At 35.1% G+C, this 22013-nt stretch overlaps 1 protein-coding gene across 21 annotated transcripts in view; it reads left to right on the top strand.

Moving 5' to 3' along the window:
* LOC138706539 (coiled-coil domain-containing protein AGAP005037) overlaps positions 1–22013 on the top strand; it is a 1408895-nt gene that overhangs the window by 737076 nt on the left and 649806 nt on the right. For all 21 annotated transcript variants that reach the window (XM_069835948.1, XM_069835949.1, XM_069835942.1 and 18 more), the window contains 2 exons: positions 11669–11867; positions 19695–19884. In XM_069835948.1, the coding sequence (XP_069692049.1) occupies positions 11669–11867; positions 19695–19884 (389 nt within the window). The remainder of the gene's footprint in view (positions 1–11668; positions 11868–19694; positions 19885–22013) is intronic.

The following is a 22013-nucleotide window of genomic DNA, read 5'->3' as shown; positions in this document are numbered from 1 at the left end:
AATTTTTACTGCAAACCAAACGTTTGTGGATTTGGAGTAGGAGGGAAGCAGAAGAGTGGAGCATGATTAACTTCTGGTTCGCGGTAGTCTACTGAAGTTTCTCTAATAATGCTGCCCCTGGGAAAGACCGAGAATGGAAATAGTAGCCATGTTCGGGCTAAATTCGCAGCACGATTGTTCAGCAGCACAGAACCATAAAAGATTCACTGCGCTCTACCATCTACAATAACACTGACATAAGAATGACCAAGTATCACCCTGCAATGTGCAAACAAGAAATGGGAACAAAGAACAGTGATTAACTTGCAAGCTTTGCTGGGATGCAAGATAAACAGAATAACACTTGAAGTCCAGCGTTGCAGGGGATGAGAAGGGAATTGGACGGGAAAAATCTGTTGCTTCCAACAGATACTGCATCAAATATTTGCACTTCCATTCTGTAGCCACACACTACTGACTAAGCCACGTTGGTTCCGTACGTTGTGTTTAATAATAGCTTAGAAAACGGGTAGAAATAGCTCTAAATTGCTGCTATAATAGGTCGTAGATTCGAATCGTCTTTATCCAAAGGAGGTCTACTCGTGTCTGCCTAGCGTGTTTAATAATAGCTTAGAAAACGGGTAGAAATAGCTCTAAAATGCAGCTATAATAGGTCGTAGATTCGAATCGTCTTTATACAAAGGACGTCTACTCGTGTCTGCCTAGCGTGTTTAATAATTAGCTTAGAAAACGTATAGAAATAGCTCTAAAATGCATCTATAATAGGTCGTAGATTCGAATCGTCTTTATACAAAGGAGGTCTACTCGTGTCTGCCTAGCGTGTTTAATAATAGCTTAGAAAACGGGTAGAAATAGCTCTAAAATGCATCTATAATAGATCGTAGTTTCGAATCGTCTTTATACAAAGGAGGTCTACTCGTGTCTGCGTAGCGTGTTTAATAATAGCTTAGAAAACGGGTAGAAATAGCTCTAAAATTAATCTATAATAGGTCGTAGATTCGAATCGTCTTTATACAAAGGATGTCTACTCGTATCTGTGTAGCGTGTTCAATAATAGCTTAGAAAAACGGGTAGAAATAGCTCTAAATGCATCTATAATAGGTCGTAGATTCGAATCGTCTTTATACAAAGGAGGTCTACTCGTGTCTGCCTAGCGTGTTTAATAATAGCTTAGAAAACGGGTAGAAATAGCTCTAAAATTAATCTATAATAGGTCGTAGATTCGAATCGTCTTTATACAAAGGAGGTCTACTCGTGTCTGCCTAGCGTGTTCAATAATAGCTTAGAAAACGGGTAGAAATAGCTCTAAAATTAATCTATAATAGGTCGTAGATTCGAATCGTCTTTATACAAAGGCGGTCTACTCGTGTCTGCATAGCGTTAGAAGCAGAGAAAGCAGAGAAAGGCTGTTGTAAGTTCGCTGTTGAGTCCACCGCTGTGCAGTATCGGTAGCATGTCATGCCGAGAAACGAACGGGCCCGGTTCAAATCCTAGTTGGGCAAGTTACCAGGTTTAGGTTTTTCCTCAATCAATTAAAAGAGAATTTCTGTGTAACTTTCGGCTTTGAACCTCGGACTCTTTTCGCCATCATAATTACACCTCCCCTCTTTCGCCATCATTCCGTTTCTTTCCCAAATTTCGGGCTTGCTCCGATGTAGAGTCGGGTGCGGCCGCCACAGAATTTCCTCGTGGTATGTTGTCATTAGTTGCTGGAGGTAGTGCTGTGTCCTGGGCTCATGGGACTGGGTTTAGGGACAGCGGTGGGGCTTGCATGCCATTTCAATAGATCCATTCAAGCGACGTACTGTACGTGCCAGGATAGTCCATCCCGTGCCCTTCCCATCAAGGCAGACTATTAGATAGATTGAATTTCGATTAACTGAGTTTCATCACATGACTTTATTATATTTTCTCCTATAATTAAATAGATTCAGCAGACATTTCTCTCACCTCTACCACCTCCATATATTCTGGGTAATTCGGTGGTATAAATTTTCATATACAGGATTTTTTTTTTTTTAACTTTCCGGCTGCTAATCTCGAAAACAACGCGTTTGCGATAATAAAATTTTGAATAAACGTTTCTTCGTTTGAAGGAGAAAAATATTGGCATAAACTTAATTTTAGTTCAGTGTGTGATATCAAGGTCATTTTAACGTTAATTTGGTTTTTTCTAAACGGGAACCCAAAATGTTTCAACAAATTCAGTTATTCAAAAAAAAAAAAAGAACAACAACTTATATCTGAAACATTTTTTTATGAAACACTTCGTTTATAAAACATTTAACAAAAGTTTAAGAAAACATTAGTACATGGTAATATTTTAAAATATTGTATGTTGGATTTCTTTTGCTTACCTTTAACACAAAGATAAGCATAGTGTAAACATAAAGTGAGGTTGCATTTGTTTACCTTCAGTGTAAACATACTATACTGTTAACATAAACGCAGAAGTGAGATTTTTTTTGGTTACCTTTCAGATACATCTGCTCGTTGACTTATTTCACTAAATACTAACTTCTAATTGTTTATGAGATAAGCATCTGGAAATTAAAACAAACATCCTGTACATTTTAAATCATTTTTGTTTGGGAGTTAAAGATATTATTTTCTAAAACATTGATTTTTTTAAATATCTTAATTCAGAAATGGAACAGCAATAATATTCCGTAATATGTATTGTATATACAATTAAACAGATATAAACATTTCTATACTAGTGAAGAATTGTAACAATTAACGGTATCATATTGGAATTTCGGAATATCCTTACTGGAATTAATTTTATGAATAACTTCAAACGTTATATTATATCGTTTTTCCAATAAATATGGAATATCTTCTTTCTTTTTAAATAATATTGTCGTTAAAGAGTTATTTCATCATCATGTGTGAAATGAATATATCTTTCGCCTCAGAATTTCCAATATACGTCAAAGCTTCATTAGTCTATGAAAATTTTGCAACCTGTATCATATTTATAGATCATGGACGTCAGAAATTCTCCAATCTCAAGGACGTTCAAAAATAAAGACAGCAACATACGCAACAGCTTTTTTAAATTCTGTATGTTTACATTCCGTACTTTTATAACTCTCGAAAAATGATATGTATAGAATGGATTATAAGGGAATTAAAATGCAGGATTTTTGGGAAAAAAATCAGAATCCAACAAAGATTCTGAGATTTCATATTTTTCAGAAGCATTATTAAAAAATAAAAATTATAAACGAACAATATTAAATAATAAGAAATTTTGGTAGAAATAAATCTTGGTGCGAAATTTTAAATAATAAAAATTGTATTCCTAATTTTCCAATAAGAATAACACTAGATATCTTCAGACTTATATTGGCCATGACTGTTTGGGAGCACATCTCTTCAGAATTTGAATTTACACATCACTTGAATGTGTTATCTGCAAGGTAAAAGATTCATCTACTAACATGCAGGACATATTAAAGTGCAAAGCTACCAACATTTCAGAAAAAATGTTATATCACAATATTTACTGGTGTATTAGAAAACAAATAGAAAAAATTATATGTTTTGAGCATTTTATTAATTAATATATATTTTATTGATAAATTAACATAAGTGCATTAATTTTTGGTGCAATAAATTGCTTGTCATTGACCAAAATTGTGTGATTAAAAATTATATATAATAAATTTTCAGTCAAATACACTTTTCAATTTGTGAGGTCAGATGATCTGTTACATCACAATATTTAATACGAAGTCACTAATATTTTCGACTTTAAAAAGTCATCTTCAGGTGCATGAGATGCAAACAATTTTTTAAATTAGGTGATAAGTTGATCTAGCAATTAATATAGTAAGTAATGCACGTACTGGCATTTACATTTATATAAATTTCGTGCCTCTTGAGGTAAACTGTACATGGTAAAGCTGAACACTGATGCTAGATTCTGACCTCACAGATTGAAAAGTATATTTGACTGAAAATTTATTATATATAATTATTAATTGTATTCACACTTTTCTGAACCAACATGTCTTTCAAAAATTGTGTGAGTTTGCATAAATATATGCTGATGTAAGAGAAAGTGAATGGTAAAGTGTTAAAACTTTAGTGTGCGACAAACAAAGTGGGTTATAAAGAAATTGGAAGCCAAACTATGACAATATACTGAGTAACAATGAGATGATATCATATGAGGTGATACGGTTGACTTATGCAAATCAACTAAACAGTACTGCCATAGTTTTATAATAATAGCACGAAATATACAGAGTGTTAAAAAAAGTAGCATACTTTTACAGGAGGTAGAATTTATCGAAACTGGGAAAAAAATTCCTATAAATATGTGACCGGAAACAAATATCTGTTGAGGTATGGGCCATGCTGTATTGTGACCCAAGATACCCACCTGTCTTTACGTGAACATTACAGAAGGTGTTCTGTGTGCTTACCACACATTATTACACATGCTTAAGCCTTTCTTCTCAGTGAGTCACGAACTCTTGCGACCACATCTGGTTGTTGTCGGATTTACTCACATACATTGAATACACGCTGCTGTAACGTCTGTACGTTGTCGATGGGTGTGACATACACCAATGTCTTTAAATGTTCTCATAGCCAGAAATCCAAAGGATTTAGGTCAGGTGATCGGGGAGACCATGCTATTGGACCTCCTCGACCAATCCATCGCCCATTAACCCTACAGGTTAGGTATAGTCGCACGAAACGTAGAAAATGGGGTGGTGTCCCGCCGTGCATAAACAGAAATACAGCCTACATCAATGAATACTGTACGTACTTACTAACACAAGTAAAATAATGCACTCCATAGTATCCTGGACCTTTGTTTACTACTACATTCTCTGTTTACTTCTGTTGAGGGATGCTGTACACTCTCAAAACATACACCAATGTCCCATATCTCAACAGATACTTGTTTCCGGACTTTCTTTCTAGTTTCGATCGATAGTACCTCCTGTAAAATATGCAACACTTTTTAAACACCCTGTATATTATGGAAGAAAAATAAAAAAAAATGGGGGAAAACTAACGTTTACTGACAAAATGTAATTTCTGGCACATTTAATAGAACAGAAAACGTAACAGGGTATAAAGAAAATAAATAACGTATCAGGAAACATTTAAATAATAGAAACATATTTTTTCATTAATTGTTCTCAGCCTAAGGGCAGGTCACCATTCCTTCCAGTGCATTCTTCAATAGGCAGTTTCCTCTTAGCCGGAACCCGACCACTTTGTTTTTCTCTTTCCGATATCAGAATCTGTAGGCATCATTCTTTCTTCACCCACTCTTTCCAACACAGCTTCATTTCTTATTCTGTCTGTCCATTTCACATGCTACATTCTTCTCCATATCCACATTTCAAATGCTTCCTGTCGTGTCTCTTCTCTTCGTAATAATGTCCATGCTTCTGCCCCATGCGGTGTTTCACTCACTTTATTATTCTTCCTCCTGCTATCATCCCTTCATTCTGAAAACAGTATTTCACTACATCGTCCAAGTAGATTTTTTTAGTTTATTTAATGACGCTATATCAACTACTAGGTTATTTAGCGTCGATGGGATTGGTGATAGCGAGATGGTATTTGGCAAGATGAGGCCGTGAATTCGCCAAAGATTACCTGACATTCGCCTTATGGTTTTGCAAAATCTCGGTAAAAAAAAACCAACCAGGTAATGATCCCAAGCGGGAGTCGAACTCGCGCCCGAGCGCAATCTGGATCGGTAGGCAAGCGCCTTAGCCGACTGATAAAGGTCATATATGTTGTATCTAAATTATTCAGACCATATTAAACACATCTAGAAGATCTGCTGGAACGTCAAATATTTTAGGACAACTTGCTGGAAGAAAGAACAGTAATATCTCCGAATAAGATGTGATGGAAACAGTTCTGAAGAGTTGGAACAGTTTTATTCAATCCGTGCAGTAATTGATGATGATGATGATGATGATGATGATGATGATGATGATGATGATGATGATGATGATGATGATGATGATGATTAGTTTGTGATAAAAGAGAAAGAAATATATCTATATATCTTAAGGATTTTGCGCAATGGTACGTCTTTCGAACTTATTATTTATAATTCTTCTGTTCATTTTTAAATAAATGAAATGGGAACGTAAGATAAATTTTCTGTTTTCTTACTTTTGTTTATGTATAATTTAATAAAGTCTACCGGTACCAAATTATCCGTTCTGTAAACATACTTGATCTGAAATCTCGAATCTGTAAGACATTTTATATAGATGTTACAAAAAAGTACGACGTAAGATATTAAAATTGAAGTATTCTTCACCCCATTTTGTGTACACAGAGGGAGAAACATTGTGTTCCCATCTGCTTTTTGTGCATTTAGCCAGTGGAGAAATGTCAGGATTGATGGATGGATGTGCGAGAATTACACTAAAAGTATGGCTTATTAAGGACAGAGAATATTGATCCTTATTTCAAGACTCAAATTCAAGATGGTGCATTTACGAGACGGTCTTAATGAAGAAATTATTATTCTGGAATAAGAATACTCTTATATAAAATACTGGTTCGAACCTGTGGAGTAACGGCTATCGCGTCTGGTCGCGAACCAGGTGGCCCGGGTTCGATTCCCGGTCGGGGCAAGTTACCTGGTTGAGGTTTTTTCCGGGGTTTTCCCTCAACCAAATACGAGCAAATGCTGGGTAACTTGCGGTGCTGGACTCTGGACTCATTTCACCGGCATTATCACCTTCATCTCATTCAAACGCTAAATAACCTAAGATGTTGATAAAGCGTCGTAAAATAACTAATAACTAAAAAAAAAAAATAACAGGTTCGAACTATCTTGTCCGGACTATTTAATGTTGTACATTTGCTACAGTTGTTGTACATTTAGGTACTGTCAAGCATATGTTGGCTGATCTTTTGGTTTTATATTTATGTGAATATAAATTAAATATATTTCGGTTTTTATGTACGAAATTCAATAATACATTGTTATAAATTTTATGGAAGTCAAATACTTTAAATTCTGAATACAGCAGTCCGTATATAACCTAGTAGTTGATACAGCGTCGTTAAATAACCAAATAAAAAATAATTGTTTGTTGGCAAGAGGAATGTAATTGAAAAAGGGGAAAAGAAGTTATCTTTATTAAGGACGGGGGTAGTCCACCGTTGTCTGACTGTTAGCGCGTCTGACTGTGAAACGAGCGGGCCCGGGTTCGAATCCTGGTTAGGACAAGTTACCTGGTAGGGGTTTTTAAAAAATTGAAGCAGAATTGCTGGATAACGTTCGGCGTTGGACCTCGAACTCATTTCGCCATCATTAATTCACATATCATCATCATCATCATCATCATCATCATCATCATCATCCTTACCATAGCCCGGGTTAAGTTCACGGTGCAGCGTGCTGTACTTGTACAAGAGCGCGGCCGTTCGGCTATCCAATCATTCACAGAATAGGAATGGTAAGCACAATAAGCTTCAGGCTGTAGTGCAAGCCTTCGGGTCCCTCCTCCGTACAAGAGAAAAAAAGGAGGGAGATTATAGCAGTCAGAAATTTAATCTAAAGCTTTCCAGTCACATCCATTTAGGAGGAAGGAAAAAAATTTTTAAAGTGAACCTTACACATAATAAATGCAACTGTACAATTATCTCATTTTGTACTTTGTTATCAAACCTAATTAGGTCCAGGGCCGGATTTAGGTATAATGCCGTCCCTAGGCAGTGCCAAAATTTGCCGCCCCCGAACTCCCACAAACAGTTTGTTTATAAGCAGCTATTTTACAGGTCATGTTTAGTTTAAATTAGTTTTAAATGAAATTTTACAATTCATAAAGCAGTAAATTACTGGAATCAAAATACATGCATCTTACTTGTGAATTATAAAGATTTCTTTCACACTTCCTTCACAGAAAAAGCATTGATGATGTCAACAAAGCTGATCTGACGAAGCACATCAGACTCGATGCAAAGAGACATATTCAAACTTATTCACTGTTGAAACAAAATTGATTTGTGAAAGATAGGCTATGGTTTATTTTTAAGCATTGGTATTGTTGGTGGTAAAATTATTACGAGTATTTCTTACTTCAATAGGAAGTATAAAGTAAATTGAAAAATAAACTACAACTCTTTGCGAAATAAACCTTTCATATCGAATTGTATATATACATGGTGGAAAGTGATTAAATAGTATTGTTGACGATATATATTGGAATTGTATCAGAGTTGTGGTTACTATTCCTAACGATAAGTAATGAACACACATCCAATTTGATTTTCACCAATAACAATGCATTCTTGTTTATACAAGCAGTTAAATTTAATCAGTTTCATAGTATAAAAACGTGATATCGGTATTACCGTATAATGAGGCTGCTGCACACTTTCCCTTTACTCTCGCCGCGACCGCGACAATACGATAACAAAACGATATCCGAATTTAAGAACAAACTTCAGAAAAGATTTACCTACAAGTGTTTTAAAAAAGAATTTCACTGTAAAATGAAAATGGGGGGGGGGGAGGGAAAGAAAAGAAAAGAAAAGAGAGAGAGGGAGAGAGAAAAATGTCGCCCCCTGGAAATTGCCGCCCTAGGTTGCCTAGGCCTAAATCCGGCACTGACTAGGTTTTAATTTGTTGTGGCATAATTATCTTGTTTCTTTCTCATTTCTGTTTACATGATTGATTTATACATGTGTTCCAAATTTTACAATAAAGATGATCCGTTATCAGATCAAGTAAATACAACTTTGATTATGTTAAGTTTCGAGTAAAATATTGAAATTATAGCATACCAAGATCATATTATTTTAGAAAATCTTTCTTGTAATATAGTGTTTAAATAATACATAAGTTTTAGGTAATTTCGAAAACAAATTGTTTCTGAAATTTTAGCTTTTTCCAGACACTTTTGTAATAACATCTTCTAGTGAGAATTAATTGAAGAGCACAGGAGGAGAACGTAGTCCAAAATTATCGATGTTCTATTTTAGATGTCATGTAATAGCTCAAGTAGTGTAGAGAAACGTAGTTTTATTGTGCAGAATAACCACCTCATTAGTCCAAATATATTTCAAGAATGATAACCCAAAGACAATAGGATATAATGGATCTTGAAGCTTTTAACTCGTTCTCCTGTAAAAACAGTAAAACAGTGATTTATAAGATTTTTCCCTGTACTCTTCAATTGGAATGGTTGAGAACAGGTAGACCTACTGGTTTTCCCATATTGGTAAATGACTCAGGAATTTTCGTGGCACTTCTCTGTAGAATCGCAATATGCATATTTCAAACGTAAATATGGAGAATGCAACATAATGATATTTTGTATAGCTAATTAAAAGAAAAGAATAGGTTATGTTTTAAATTTTGTGGTCATACATTTTATTAACACTTGCTGCCGTATGTAGATGCATATTTTGTCCCTTCAGGTTTAAAAAATAGGAGCTCTATATCCAACATTTTCTCACATGTGAAACTTCATGGTGTTACGTTGTGTTGTAAGTTTTGCCTGTTTCACTTACGTAAGTAGTGAAATCGTTCGCGTGTGGAACTTATTTTCGTGGGACAGTTACGCCTCAATAATCGTGGTTCGTACACAACTTTATTAGAAAAATAGGCGTCTTCAATCTTTTTTCTATAATGGCCGATATTTTGATGTACTGTAGTTCTGGGTTGATAAAATTGTTAACTATATACCCATACTCTGGTGATGAATCCTACGATTCTCGGTGTGATTTGTATGTGAAATGGAATTTTGCCAATATTACTGTTTAATCATACCGGATTAGATGGTACAATTTGATGAAAACTTAGTGGATGAGTTAAGAATATTTGCTGTAATACGCTTGACGACAAATAGGTTAGTTTCCTCTGATCATAATTGTGTACAAATCCCAAGTAGATGTAACTAATACAAAATCATTCAGCGGCTAACTCTTAACTTTTGTAGAACTAATAATGTATGTATGTATGTATGTATGTATGTATGTATGTATGTATGTATGTATGTATGTATGTATGTATGTATGTATGTATGTATGTATGTATTTATTCACACTGCAATGGGTATATACCCGGTAATATAAACATCTATGATATAGTGTGTACATTTTCATGCGTGGATATTTCTGCATATGGCCATTTTGCCTTGGACAATTTTAACCTCCAACCCATTTACATTCATAGTTTTAAACAGAATTTTGAAAATATTCCAGGAGCAAATGACTTACGACTTACTACAATGTTTTTGTTATTTCACAGCATTTAGAGAGATAAAACGTTTTAAGAAATACAGTATTTGTACAGTAATTTATAGGTTAGGTTGATACACATCTCTTTTTCCATTTATGATACTAAAATAGTTCTGTATTACACATTTAATATTAAGAAAGCTCTCCGCAGTGATTTTAATTATGTTAATATGAAGTCCGTGTAATGTAATAAATTATTATTATTATTATTATTATTATTATTATTATTATTATTATTATTATCATCATCATCATCATCATCGTCATCATCAACAACATTTTAGTTTGTCGAAAGAAAAATAACTTCATGAAAGATTATACAGAGTGTTTCAGAAATATTTGACAAACTTTGGGGACATGTTCCTCACACCAAAACAAGAAAAAAAGTTCATATAAACATATGTCCGAAAATCCTTAGTCATTAATGAAAGAACATAATGAAATATCTGTTAGGTATTGTCAGCTTGGCAGGAAGTATTGCAACCTTAATCAATTCAGAAACTCATAACAAATATTCAAAATGTTCTCCTCTTGCTACCACTGTCTTTGTAATTGATTAAAGTTGCAACACTTGCTAGCAAGCTGACAATATCTAATAGATGTTTCATTATGTTCTTTTATTAATAACTAAGAAACTAAGGATTTTCGAACATATGTTTACATGAACTTTTTTTCTTGTTTTGTTGTGAGAACGTGTCCCCAAGGTTTGTGAAAGTATTTCTGAAACACTCTGTATATTAAATTTATGTTACTAGCTTTCTACATATATGAGTCGATTTCTTTAGTTTTAATCATAATTTAATTATAAACTCTGTTGAGTTTCTTTTATATACTGGTATAATACCAGCCTATATTATATGTATTGCACAGTATTGGGCATTATGTTTTTATTTTCCAGAAATATGCAATTTTAAATAGCAAAATTCTGTAACATTTGTAGGCTTGTGCTCAGATGTAAATACGATAATACCATAATTATAATGTTATTATTTTAAAGAGGAGGAATATAAGCCTCAGATCTTCTTCTAGACTTATTTACTACAAATAGGGGAGAGTCGGGTAGAATCGGACATCGGGTAGTATCGGACAGTGCGTTTCTTTCATCTACCACCATATGGTAGTACCTGAATGACATGGTTACATTTCTCTATGCGATATCACAGAAACGTAACCATGTCAATCAGGTACTATCATCGTGTGGTAGATGAAAGAAACTCACTGTCCGATATTACCCGATGTCCGATACTACCCGACTCTCCCCTATAAACATTTTTCGCATCTAATGATGGAAGTAAGATTTGATACTCTTTGTCAGTGTAGATCATATTAATGTGTAAGATACCAATTAGAGACAGTAAATGTGGTAATAATATTTGTGTCTGAGTGACATGTTGTATTTGGTTGCAATGCTACGCAGGGTTGGTATTCCTCCAGTACCGCAGCGAGACCAAACGTGCCCTGTTGCCAAATGAGATCACTTCCATCGACACAGTCAAGGCACTGTTTGTACGCTCCTTCCCCAAGCAGCTCACCATGGAGTACCTGGACTCCCCACATGTCAAGATTTACATTCACGATTCCTCCAAGGACATGTTCTATGAGCTCGAAGACCTCAGGTTAGTACGTCTGCTTTGCTTCATTGAGTTGATGTGGTGCAAATCTGGAAGGAAAAATAAATAATATGTTTGTTTTTGATATGTTAAAAATAGAGTGAGAGTTATAAAGATAGAGACAGGGAGAAACGTGAAAGAGAGAGAGAGAGGGGGGGAGGGAGAGAGAGAGAATGAAATGAAAGAGATTAATACATAAAGAGAATGAAACACATTGGGAGTAGTGGCGCAACTGCATGATTTGTTTAAGGGAGTAAAAATTTTGTTGTGTGCAATTTTCGTGACAAGTCGCAACAAATTATCATTATACAGGGTGTTTCCGGGCTGGTGTTACTAACTTTCAGGGGTGATGGGGAAGGGCACATGTATCAATTTGAGATAAGGAACCATGGTCCGGAAATGACTGATTCGAAAGTTATAAGCAAAAATAATTGTGTGAAAATGGAATTGTAATTTCGCACCACGTGCCCTCCTTCCTTTAACTTTTGGAACAGTCGTGGAAAGATGATACGGGCCGGATGTCTCCTACGTGGGTACTTGTACCGATACAATCTGTGAGCTTGTCTACTGTTCCCATTGGCTCATCCGTATTTGAAAATCAGGTCTGCATATTCCGCTATTTTGTATTCCTCCATGTCACTAGGACGGATCGACTGGACACTGCAACTTGTACACATACACTGCTGTCTACAGACGTGCATATCAGGACCGACCATGTCCGTTACACATTACGCTATCTGCATTGCTTTAGTGTAGTTTCCTGTTACCATCCCTCAGACAGCGCACTGAACGGATTACTGTAAGTAGACAACGTAAACAACGTCAGATGAATACAGTATGTGTAAGATGTACAGATAAATACACATAAATAAGGTGTACAGAGGAATAAAATTATTTCTTTTCCACACAACTGTTTTTACTTATACCTTTCGACTCAGTCATACCCGGACCAGGGTTCCTTATCTCAAATTGATATATGTGCTCTTCCCCATCATCCCTGAAAGTTAGCAACACTATCCCAGAAACAACCTGCATTGTGATGGGAGGATTAGAGCAAATTTGAATTATGGAAAAGAAGTTAATAGATTTGAAATAAATATTTTTAGTAACATTAACCTGTGTTACATGTTAAATTGTATAAAGTTAATTATAAACAATTAAAAATATATTACTTGAAACATTAATTATTTTAATTAAATCTGTTATTTTTATCCTTTTGATAATAGTTTTAGTACTTATGACTGAAATCGTAGAATGTAAAGCGTGAACCAGACAGGGCTAGAATCCTAACCGCATTCACGGCGCCTGATTCATACGCAAGGACGCTATCATATGCGGAGGATTCGTTCCACGGTTTTGCGGTTAATATTGCGTAATGATGTACTTACCGAATTCACAATTAATGTTCGAAATGACGTCCTTGTGATATCTGGCAGGCTGCACATCTCTTGAAGACATGTCCAGCAACTCACCGCAGTTCGTTCTCCAAAATGGCTCGAATTTCGTGCCGGATATTTTGTTTGAGTTCCTCACTCAGCTCATTAAAAAGGACGGAGTTTGAATTGTGTATATCTTTGTGCGTTGACTGTTTCCTGAAAAAAAATGGAGCCAATCAGTCTTCGTCCGCTCATTGCACACCATACCCCTATTTTTATGTCGTGTTCACGTAATCACTAAGGTAGAAATATACTTCGTCACAATAAAAAATCAAGATGGGGTCAAGTAGTCCATCATACACTGACTGCTGGAACCACATGTAAAACCTAAGCACTGATAATCGGGTTCCATTAACTCTGAACTACACGAATTTTTTAAGGTTTTAATTTTAATTCTTTCGTATCTCTCATCACTGAAGACTGTGACGCCCCTACCTGCTGAGCTATACGGCGGAATGATGTCATAGAACTTCTCTCTAGTCGGTGGCCAATTTTATCTGACATCTCCTCAGTGAGAACACGCTTCACAGATGCTCGTTTCTTATCCAATACTGATCCAGTTGTACGAAATTTCTTCACTACATTATAAATCATTGCTTTAGAAGGCTCTTTCGAATCAGGGAATGACTGACGGAAGTTTGTTACAACTGTTCTCGAAGATTCGTATTTCACAAAGTTGTCGGAAATAAACATTCATTGTTCAGGCTATATTTCATAATGGACACACTACTGCTCTCTAAATGTACGGTATACAGTTGAACCCTCACTGTGTGAACGTGTTTACATAACTAAAACGAAACGTACGCGAGCAAGAGGTTTGATCACTGCGATGGCACAGCAGTTACTACGCATACGACTTTCCTCTGACGCCGGTCTAGCCTTGGACGACCCATTCTGTATAAATATTTATGTCCTTATCGTTATCTTGCATGTGTTTTTTTTAATGTTTGACCTTGGAATTATTGACAGACTTCTTCATAGCAATAGCTTTAAAACTTATATCGATAAATAATAAAAAAAACTTGCTCTATAAAACAAATTAATTAAATTAACACTAAGCCAAATAAACTGAAGAACAAATAAAACACGTTGAGCGTCCGACTTCGACAATGTTGAAACTGCTTCTGAATTAATGTGTTTTGGTGTTTTGAACCACATCCAAAAAAAAAAAAAACATTCGTTTCATGTGATTCTCGCTGTACTCCGAATTTTGTTATTTTATTTATTATAGTAAAGTGACCCCGTAAAAAAAACTTGTTACGAAACCCCAACATAACCTGGGTATGGGACTGATTCTTTGGCGCGATAACATAGGAATGATTTGAGGGAGGTGGGATATGATGGTAGGGATTGGATTAATCTTGCTCAGAATAGGGACCGATAACGGGCTTGTCTGAGGGCGGCAAAGAACCCATGGGTTCTCTGGAAGCCATGTGTAAGTAAGTGAGTAAAGTGACCTTGAAGTTCTTAAATCTCATTAAAATAAATTATAAACTTGAAATTTTTGTCACAAAGAAGTCTTAAAACTATACTGTATGCCTCACTAACATTTTAGGAGAGTAAAAACTATACTACTTACCCGTCTGAATTTTTAGGTGATAATCTTACACCCTTTGAGAGAGGAACATAGGTTAAGGGTGTTTGAGAATAAGGTGCTTAGGAAAATATTTGTGGCTAAGAGGGATGAAGTTAGAGGAGAATGGAGAAAGTTACACAATGCAGAACTACACGCATTGTATTCTTCACCTGATATAATTAGGAACATTAAATCCAGACGTTTGAGATGGGCAGAGCATGTAGCACGTATGGGCAAATCCAGAAATGCATACCTATAGAGTGTTGGTTGGAAGACCGGAGGGAAAAAGACCTTTGGGGAGGCCGAGGCGTAGAAGGGAGGATAATATTAAAATGGATTTGAGGGAGGTGGGATATGATGATAGAGACTGGATTAATCTTGCTCAGGATAGGGACCAATGGCGGGCTTATGTGAGGGCGGCAATGAACCTCCGGGTTCCTTAAAAGCCAGTAAGTAAGTAATCTTACACCCCTTCCACACTCGTTGCTGTGCCACTAATTGGGAGGGAGAGAGACGGTAAAAGAAATAGGGGAAAAGAGACTAAAAGAGAACAGTAAGGAGATAGGGAGATACTAAGAGATAGGGGATCAGAGAGAGAAAAATATTACAGAATGAGAGCATGAAAGACTGAAAGAGACCAAAAGAGAAAAACCCAATAGTGATGGAGACAGATACGAAATGAAGGAGGTGGTTATAAAAAGAGATTAAAATATAATAAGGCTAAAATAAAATAAAAATGGCGATAAAAGGGGTGGAGAGAGATAGAGTGAGAGAAAATTAAGAGGACGATATTGAGTGAAGAAGACAATGACAATGAAAGGCGAACAGAGAGAGAAAGAGAGTAAGAAAAAGTGAGACTTACAAGGGAGGGATGAAGAAAGAGGTCATCACCATCAGCATCATGGATTAAGCCTTATAAGACTCGTTCCGGTCTCATTTTTTTAACACTGTTGAGCCCATCTTGTTTTCGGTCTACCAACATTTCTTCTACGTATTGGGTTATAGTTCATCATCAGTTTTGGTATGCGGTCTACTTCCATTCTTTGTTATATGTTGTTTCCAATCGTTTCTATATTGTTTTATTCTGTCTATTAATTTAAAAATGCTTAGTTCCCTCCTTATATCATCACTTCTTTTCCTATCCAGTAAGGTGTAACCTGCTACAGATCTTAGAAATTTCATCTCTGCTGCTTCTATTCTTCTTTCTTCTTTTTTTAGTCAGGATCCAAAATTCAGAGCCATAAAGCAACATTGGCACTGCCATTACCTTATAAAATTTAATTTTTGTTTCTTTTCTAGTACTTTTTAGGGCTCTATTAATGACACCAGCTGAATTTATTAATCTTGTTTTGAATATCTTCATTCTTCATATAAGAAATGTTGCACCCAAGATAATTGAAACAATTTATCTGTTCAATAATTTTTCCTTCCAAGACAATTTTGGCTCTTAATGTAAGAAAGAGGTAAGAGAGATATTAAGGAAGAAGGAAAGGATTGAGAAGTAGGTACCGGTAGTAAGAAGAAGACTGGGCTGACTGACAATACCTTTAGTTCTTTGACCAGGTCTGTGAGTACATCTCTTGTATTCTGGTAGTTGCATTTGTATTTTCAGAGACTATACAATTTTCTCTCTCGGTTAGTGAAATGGTGCAGTAGTAGCTTATACTGGGTGTTCATTTCAAAGTGTGTCATGACGTCACTGTTGTTGGGTCACCGATTTGAAGCGAGTTTCATTTTATATGTTAGAGAAGTTGCCTATTATTTAAGGCGTTCTTCAATCTGAACTTGAGAACGTGTACGGTATAACTTGAACGTCGTAGCAACAGATGGCGGTCTGTACGGTCTGTGTGCTACCATAACCTCTTTCGAACTGTGTTTTGCGCCGGCAAGTCGTACGCAGGGTATTTGTTATCATCGGTTGCGTACGGTAACATTCCACAACACAAATCAAATGCTCCGTGTCCATGTTGACCGTCGAAGTTAATGTCAACAAATACGTAAGTAATCGTCTTAACCCTCTCCCCATATCCCGACAGTACGTATTTCCAAACAGTTCACATTCCTGCCACTACCGGCGTTACCGTACGTATCGGCACGTACTCTTCAGAATGAACGCCGTACTTGCTAGCCAACTTCTCTGCCTCTTAGATTATACACCTGAGCTGCGGAAGTGTAGGAAGATTGAATTCTCTAGGCTCATCAGATAGCCACATGACGGCATACAGCGAGCCAAGACACATTTTGAACTGAACACCCAGTACTAGGGATAAATGGATACATGTTTTGGCATCGATGTAGGGATTCAATTCACTCAGTAATTCCAGTGTTTCGGTGTCCGGAATTGGTTATGTTGCAATCCACCGCAAATTAAAAAATTGGACTCTAATCAGAAAATAATTACATAATAAAGAAACTTCGATAATGGTTATACGAATGGAGTTCGTTTGAAAAATAACTAGAGCTTTGGAATTTAATTCTGGGAATATGAGTTCAAATTCTAGCGAGTTCAATTGAGATTGTTGTAGACTAAGAGGCGCTAGAACAGTCTTACACTAGGTAGTCACGTTTCCTCTACCATCTCACTAAATTTCCAACATAACCTCATTGCAATTGTTCCATGAGAAAGTCTTATCAGCCAGGGCTATAACATAGTAGCCGGAGTTGCAAACAAGTGAAAATATGCGACAACGATGAGGAGGATGGCTGTTGTCATTCCTGTTATTACTAACTGTTAAAAAAAGAATATAGTAAAGTTATGAAATATGAGGCATTAAAAATATAAATTTAAAAGATTTCGAAGCAGATAGAAACTACAGAAACACATTATTAATATCAAATGCACTTATAATCCAAGTTTTAGTTACCCTTAACAATAAATATTCTACCAGAAATGCAAAAAGCAGTCGACTGAATTGCAGATGAGGAAGTTCCCTAGTTATTTCATCTTAAACCCTCCATAATACTTGGAAATCATCAATGAAAAGAGACAGCACCACTTTCTAATAATAAGGGTATATTAATAAATAAATATTTTAAGTAATTTTTACACATGTATGTGTAATTCTTCTTGACTGAAAGTTTAAATGCCTTATTTATTTATTTATTTATTTATTTATTTATTTATTTATTTATTTATTTATTTATTTATTTATTTATTTATTTATTTATTTATTTATTTATTTATTTATTTATTTATTTATTTGTTTATTTATTTATTTATTTATGTATTTATTTATTTACGTACTTGCTTGCTTGCTTGCTTACTTACTTACTTACTTACTTACTTACTTACTTCCTTGCTTGCTTACTTGCTTGCTTGCTTGCTTGCTTGCTTGCTTGCTTGCTTGCTTGCTTGCTTGCTTATTTATTTATTTATTTATTTATTTATTTATTTATTTATTTATTTATTTCATTTCTTACTTACTTTTTTGTACGTTTATTTATTTATTTATTTATTTATTTATTTATTTATTTATTTATTCATTCATTATTTTTTTATTTAGCCCATAAATTTTGATGATGATTATGATGATGATAATAATAATAATAATAATAATAATAATGCCAATAATATTGTCTCATCTTTAACTGAAGGACTAGAGGTATGGTGAACACCTGACTGACTTTGTCCGCTCCAAGTGCAAAATGTTATGGACAAAGCCTTTATTAAGATAGGTTTTCTCGGGATATTCCCGTTCCCTTTCCATCATTCTACTATAACTCTGTTATTAGGCCTACCGTGTTGTCAAGAGAACGAGAGAAAGAGAAGGGTAGAAGTAGAAAAGGCGGGAGAGAGGGAAGAGTGGAATGGAGAGGGAGATCATATATGAAATATGTTTTTGGCTCAGCGCACACATGTATTAAGTTTATTTTTGTTTAATTTAATTTTAATGCTTAAAAACTTACGAGGCCACCTATATAACTTAAAGGTAAAGATCTGATTGCCTTATCCAAGGCTACATTCGGTCACATATTCGAGTCTCTTTTGGTTTAATTATCTGATTGTATTTTTCTGAGGTTTTTCTCAACTATAAGACGAATGTGGTGGGGTAATCTATGGTCACTGCGGTCTCATCTCGTTTTCACCAATTTTACCGAAGCTAGATATCCTCGCAATTGATACAGCGTCGTTAAATAAGGAATTATAATAAGAAATAAAAACTAATTAAACAATTATTGTCAAATAATTTTTGTTAAGTAAATGTTTCTTCAAATCTTACACTGTATTGTTGTTCACCTCACTTTTACAGAATAATACAGGTTTTCTCATCATTAATTGTATATTGTATTTAACTCTCTGTACTTAATATGTGTGCGCCAAGCCATGGATATAGCGAAAACGAAAAAGAAATAGTAAAAAATTGTGAAACTTCGATATTCTCCCACTCCACACACGTAAATAAAAACAAATGAAAAAACGTACGTACATAAGTAACATTGCGCATAGACATTATTTTAAGAATATATTTGTTTCCTTAGGTTAGTAATCGATATTTAACTGGAATGAATTCTGTCTTCTCCTACACTAAGAGAATGTGTTAGCATGAGCATGACTTATCAGTTTTTGTCTTATTTTGCGAAGTTCTAATGCCTCAGTAGACACGGTTCCATGTCTCACTTTAATTTGATCATAAAATGAAGCAACGCAAATCAGATGTCAGTCCCGTGTGTGATATGGGAGGATATCGAAGTTTCAGTAAAAAATAATAAAAATCTCACCATGCATGAAAATTGGAAGCATTTCTGTAGTGCAAAATTGTAATAATCCAAGTTCTATTGCTCTTGTTTAATTCGAGTGTGATTTTTATTCGCTTTTTGCAGGTCGCACTTACGAGATATTCGCGATCGCTCAGTCCTGAGGCTGTTTGAATCTACGGACATGAACGGTGGCGTGCTGCCCGGGGCAGGAGTCGGTGTCGTGGCCCCTCCCATGTGGGACCAGGATCAGTCGTACTTCAGTGAACCTGAGTTCGATTCCGAGTACCAGCACCAGCACATCCACAAGACAAAGGTAGGGATCTCCTCCATTGTCATTGCAAGACTGCTGGAAGTGAATGCGAGGGCCTCTCTACATTTTTGAGCCCGGGGTGTACAAAATCATACATGAAAACATGCTGGTGTAAAAGAATTAGTTTTTATTTCAATCTGGCTTTCAGACTTGAATAATTTAAAGGAAAAAATTGTTCCGGGGCCGGGTATCGAGCCTGAGACCTTTGGCTGAGCGCGCCAACGCTCTACAGCCTGAGCTACCCAGGGACTGTACCCAACACCGGCTCAACTTTCCCTTTTATATCCACAAATCTAAAATGATTAAAAATATATATATATTGATCTGAAAATCTTGTTCTGTTAGCTAAATTTCTGAGCCCACCAATGAATATAAAAACAGAAGACGAAATCATGCTGATGCAAAATGTTTAAAGTTTTTATTAGAACTGTCTTTCAACGCCTACGAGTACTTTAAATTCTCTTAGTGCTGCAAGTAAAAAATGTATATTCATCTGAAAATCTTTCTCTCCTAGCTTCATTTCTAAGCCTAACACGGAGAGCAATATCTTGCTGCCTCAAAAAGTTATTATATACTTGAAAGTCTTGTTTTGATCGGAGCACTTCCAGTGATAGCTGAAAGATAGAAAAAGGAAGTCCTGCTGTTACAGAGAATGTGATTTCTTCATTTGCTGCCTTTTTCCGTACGATGTCAAGTTCTCTCCATTGCTACAGATTTGAAAGAAAATTTTGTATTAATTTGAAAACAAATTATATAATATTATACTCGCCAAGAAATATTGTATTAATATCTGCTTGTTAAACTCAGTAATGGACAACAAAGAAAGCATATAAATCTTAAAAATGTTGTTCTTAGCCCAACACATGAACAAAGAAGTTAAACTCTATTTATGTGTATCGGTATGTAATTTTAGAGTTGAAATTTTCTTTTTACGTACGAATTTACACTCTTTCACAGTCGAAAATTAAAAACAAATCTTATATTGGACTCAAAGTTATCTTCTTAATCAACATTTAGATCAATAGCCTTCTTTATTTATTTACAAAGTATCAAATTGAAATCAGTAAGATGAAAGCAAGCTGTTTATTTCTTATGAAAATTATCCTGAATGTATGTGGTGTATTTCTATTGGGGAAAAAATATAATGTTTTAAGACATTGACCTCTTTTGATTCCTAATAAGTTAACCGATCTATCATTTGAAGGGTTCAGAACCATAGTGGGCCAAGCGCCATTTCCTAAAACCGTAGAAAACAAGGGTTAAAATGACGTTATTTCCATAATTCAGTGGAAACATATAGCAAGTAATATGAAATATACTCTGAAGTATACTCATTAAACCTAAATGATATGTCAATCTTCATTAAACTATGGTATTCACTTAACTTTAACTCTTGCTTTCTCCATTTTTAATAAATGGCGTTTGGCCCACTATGGCTCTGAACCCTTCATTTACCCCCATAGCAGAAATAGAATACTGGTAATAAATGTAAAATCAATAAATTGCAATTTTCTGTTAATTAAAAAAGTGCGTTTTTTAAGAAATGCAATTCTTGTGATAGTTTCTAATTTAATTAAAGAAAATCGTGAAACATTACGAAGATACTGTCATATGAAAATGTAAATTAAAAATACGAGTTTTTCAGTCTTTCATTGATACGATTCTTCTGAAATTTAAGAACTGCTTGCAAATTTCTTCATCAAGTTTATATCATGTAAATGCTTGGTAAACTAGCTATTGTCTCCTGCTCTGCTAGGTTTGAGCTATTCAAGCTTAATATACCCAATAGATTAAAACCATAAACGGGTGGCTGTACCGTGATATATTCTTCAAAATCCCAATAACATGAAAGCCTGAAATGACACAATAATGACCTTTGGCCATGAACAAATGAAAATGTCATGAAATTTATAATAAGTCCACTTCTAGGCAAAATTCAATAATGTTTAAAGGAAAACATTAAGGATCTTCTTTCTCTATACGAAATGGTGTATTATCTACTTAAAGCCAAGTATCAATTAGTTATCTATTTCAGAAGTTCAACAAATCTTTGTTTAACCTCAAATTAGTCGTTCTTGTTACTTGCTATTCTGTAATTTTTTCTATTGATTAACCGAAAAGTATCTATTTTT

The sequence above is a fragment of the Periplaneta americana genome, chromosome 9 (assembly GCF_040183065.1).
Source record: "Periplaneta americana isolate PAMFEO1 chromosome 9, P.americana_PAMFEO1_priV1, whole genome shotgun sequence".
Classification (NCBI taxonomy): domain Eukaryota; kingdom Metazoa; phylum Arthropoda; class Insecta; order Blattodea; family Blattidae; genus Periplaneta; species Periplaneta americana.
Note: the sequence above shows the minus strand (reverse complement) of the source record. Positions and strands in the feature narration are given on the sequence as shown.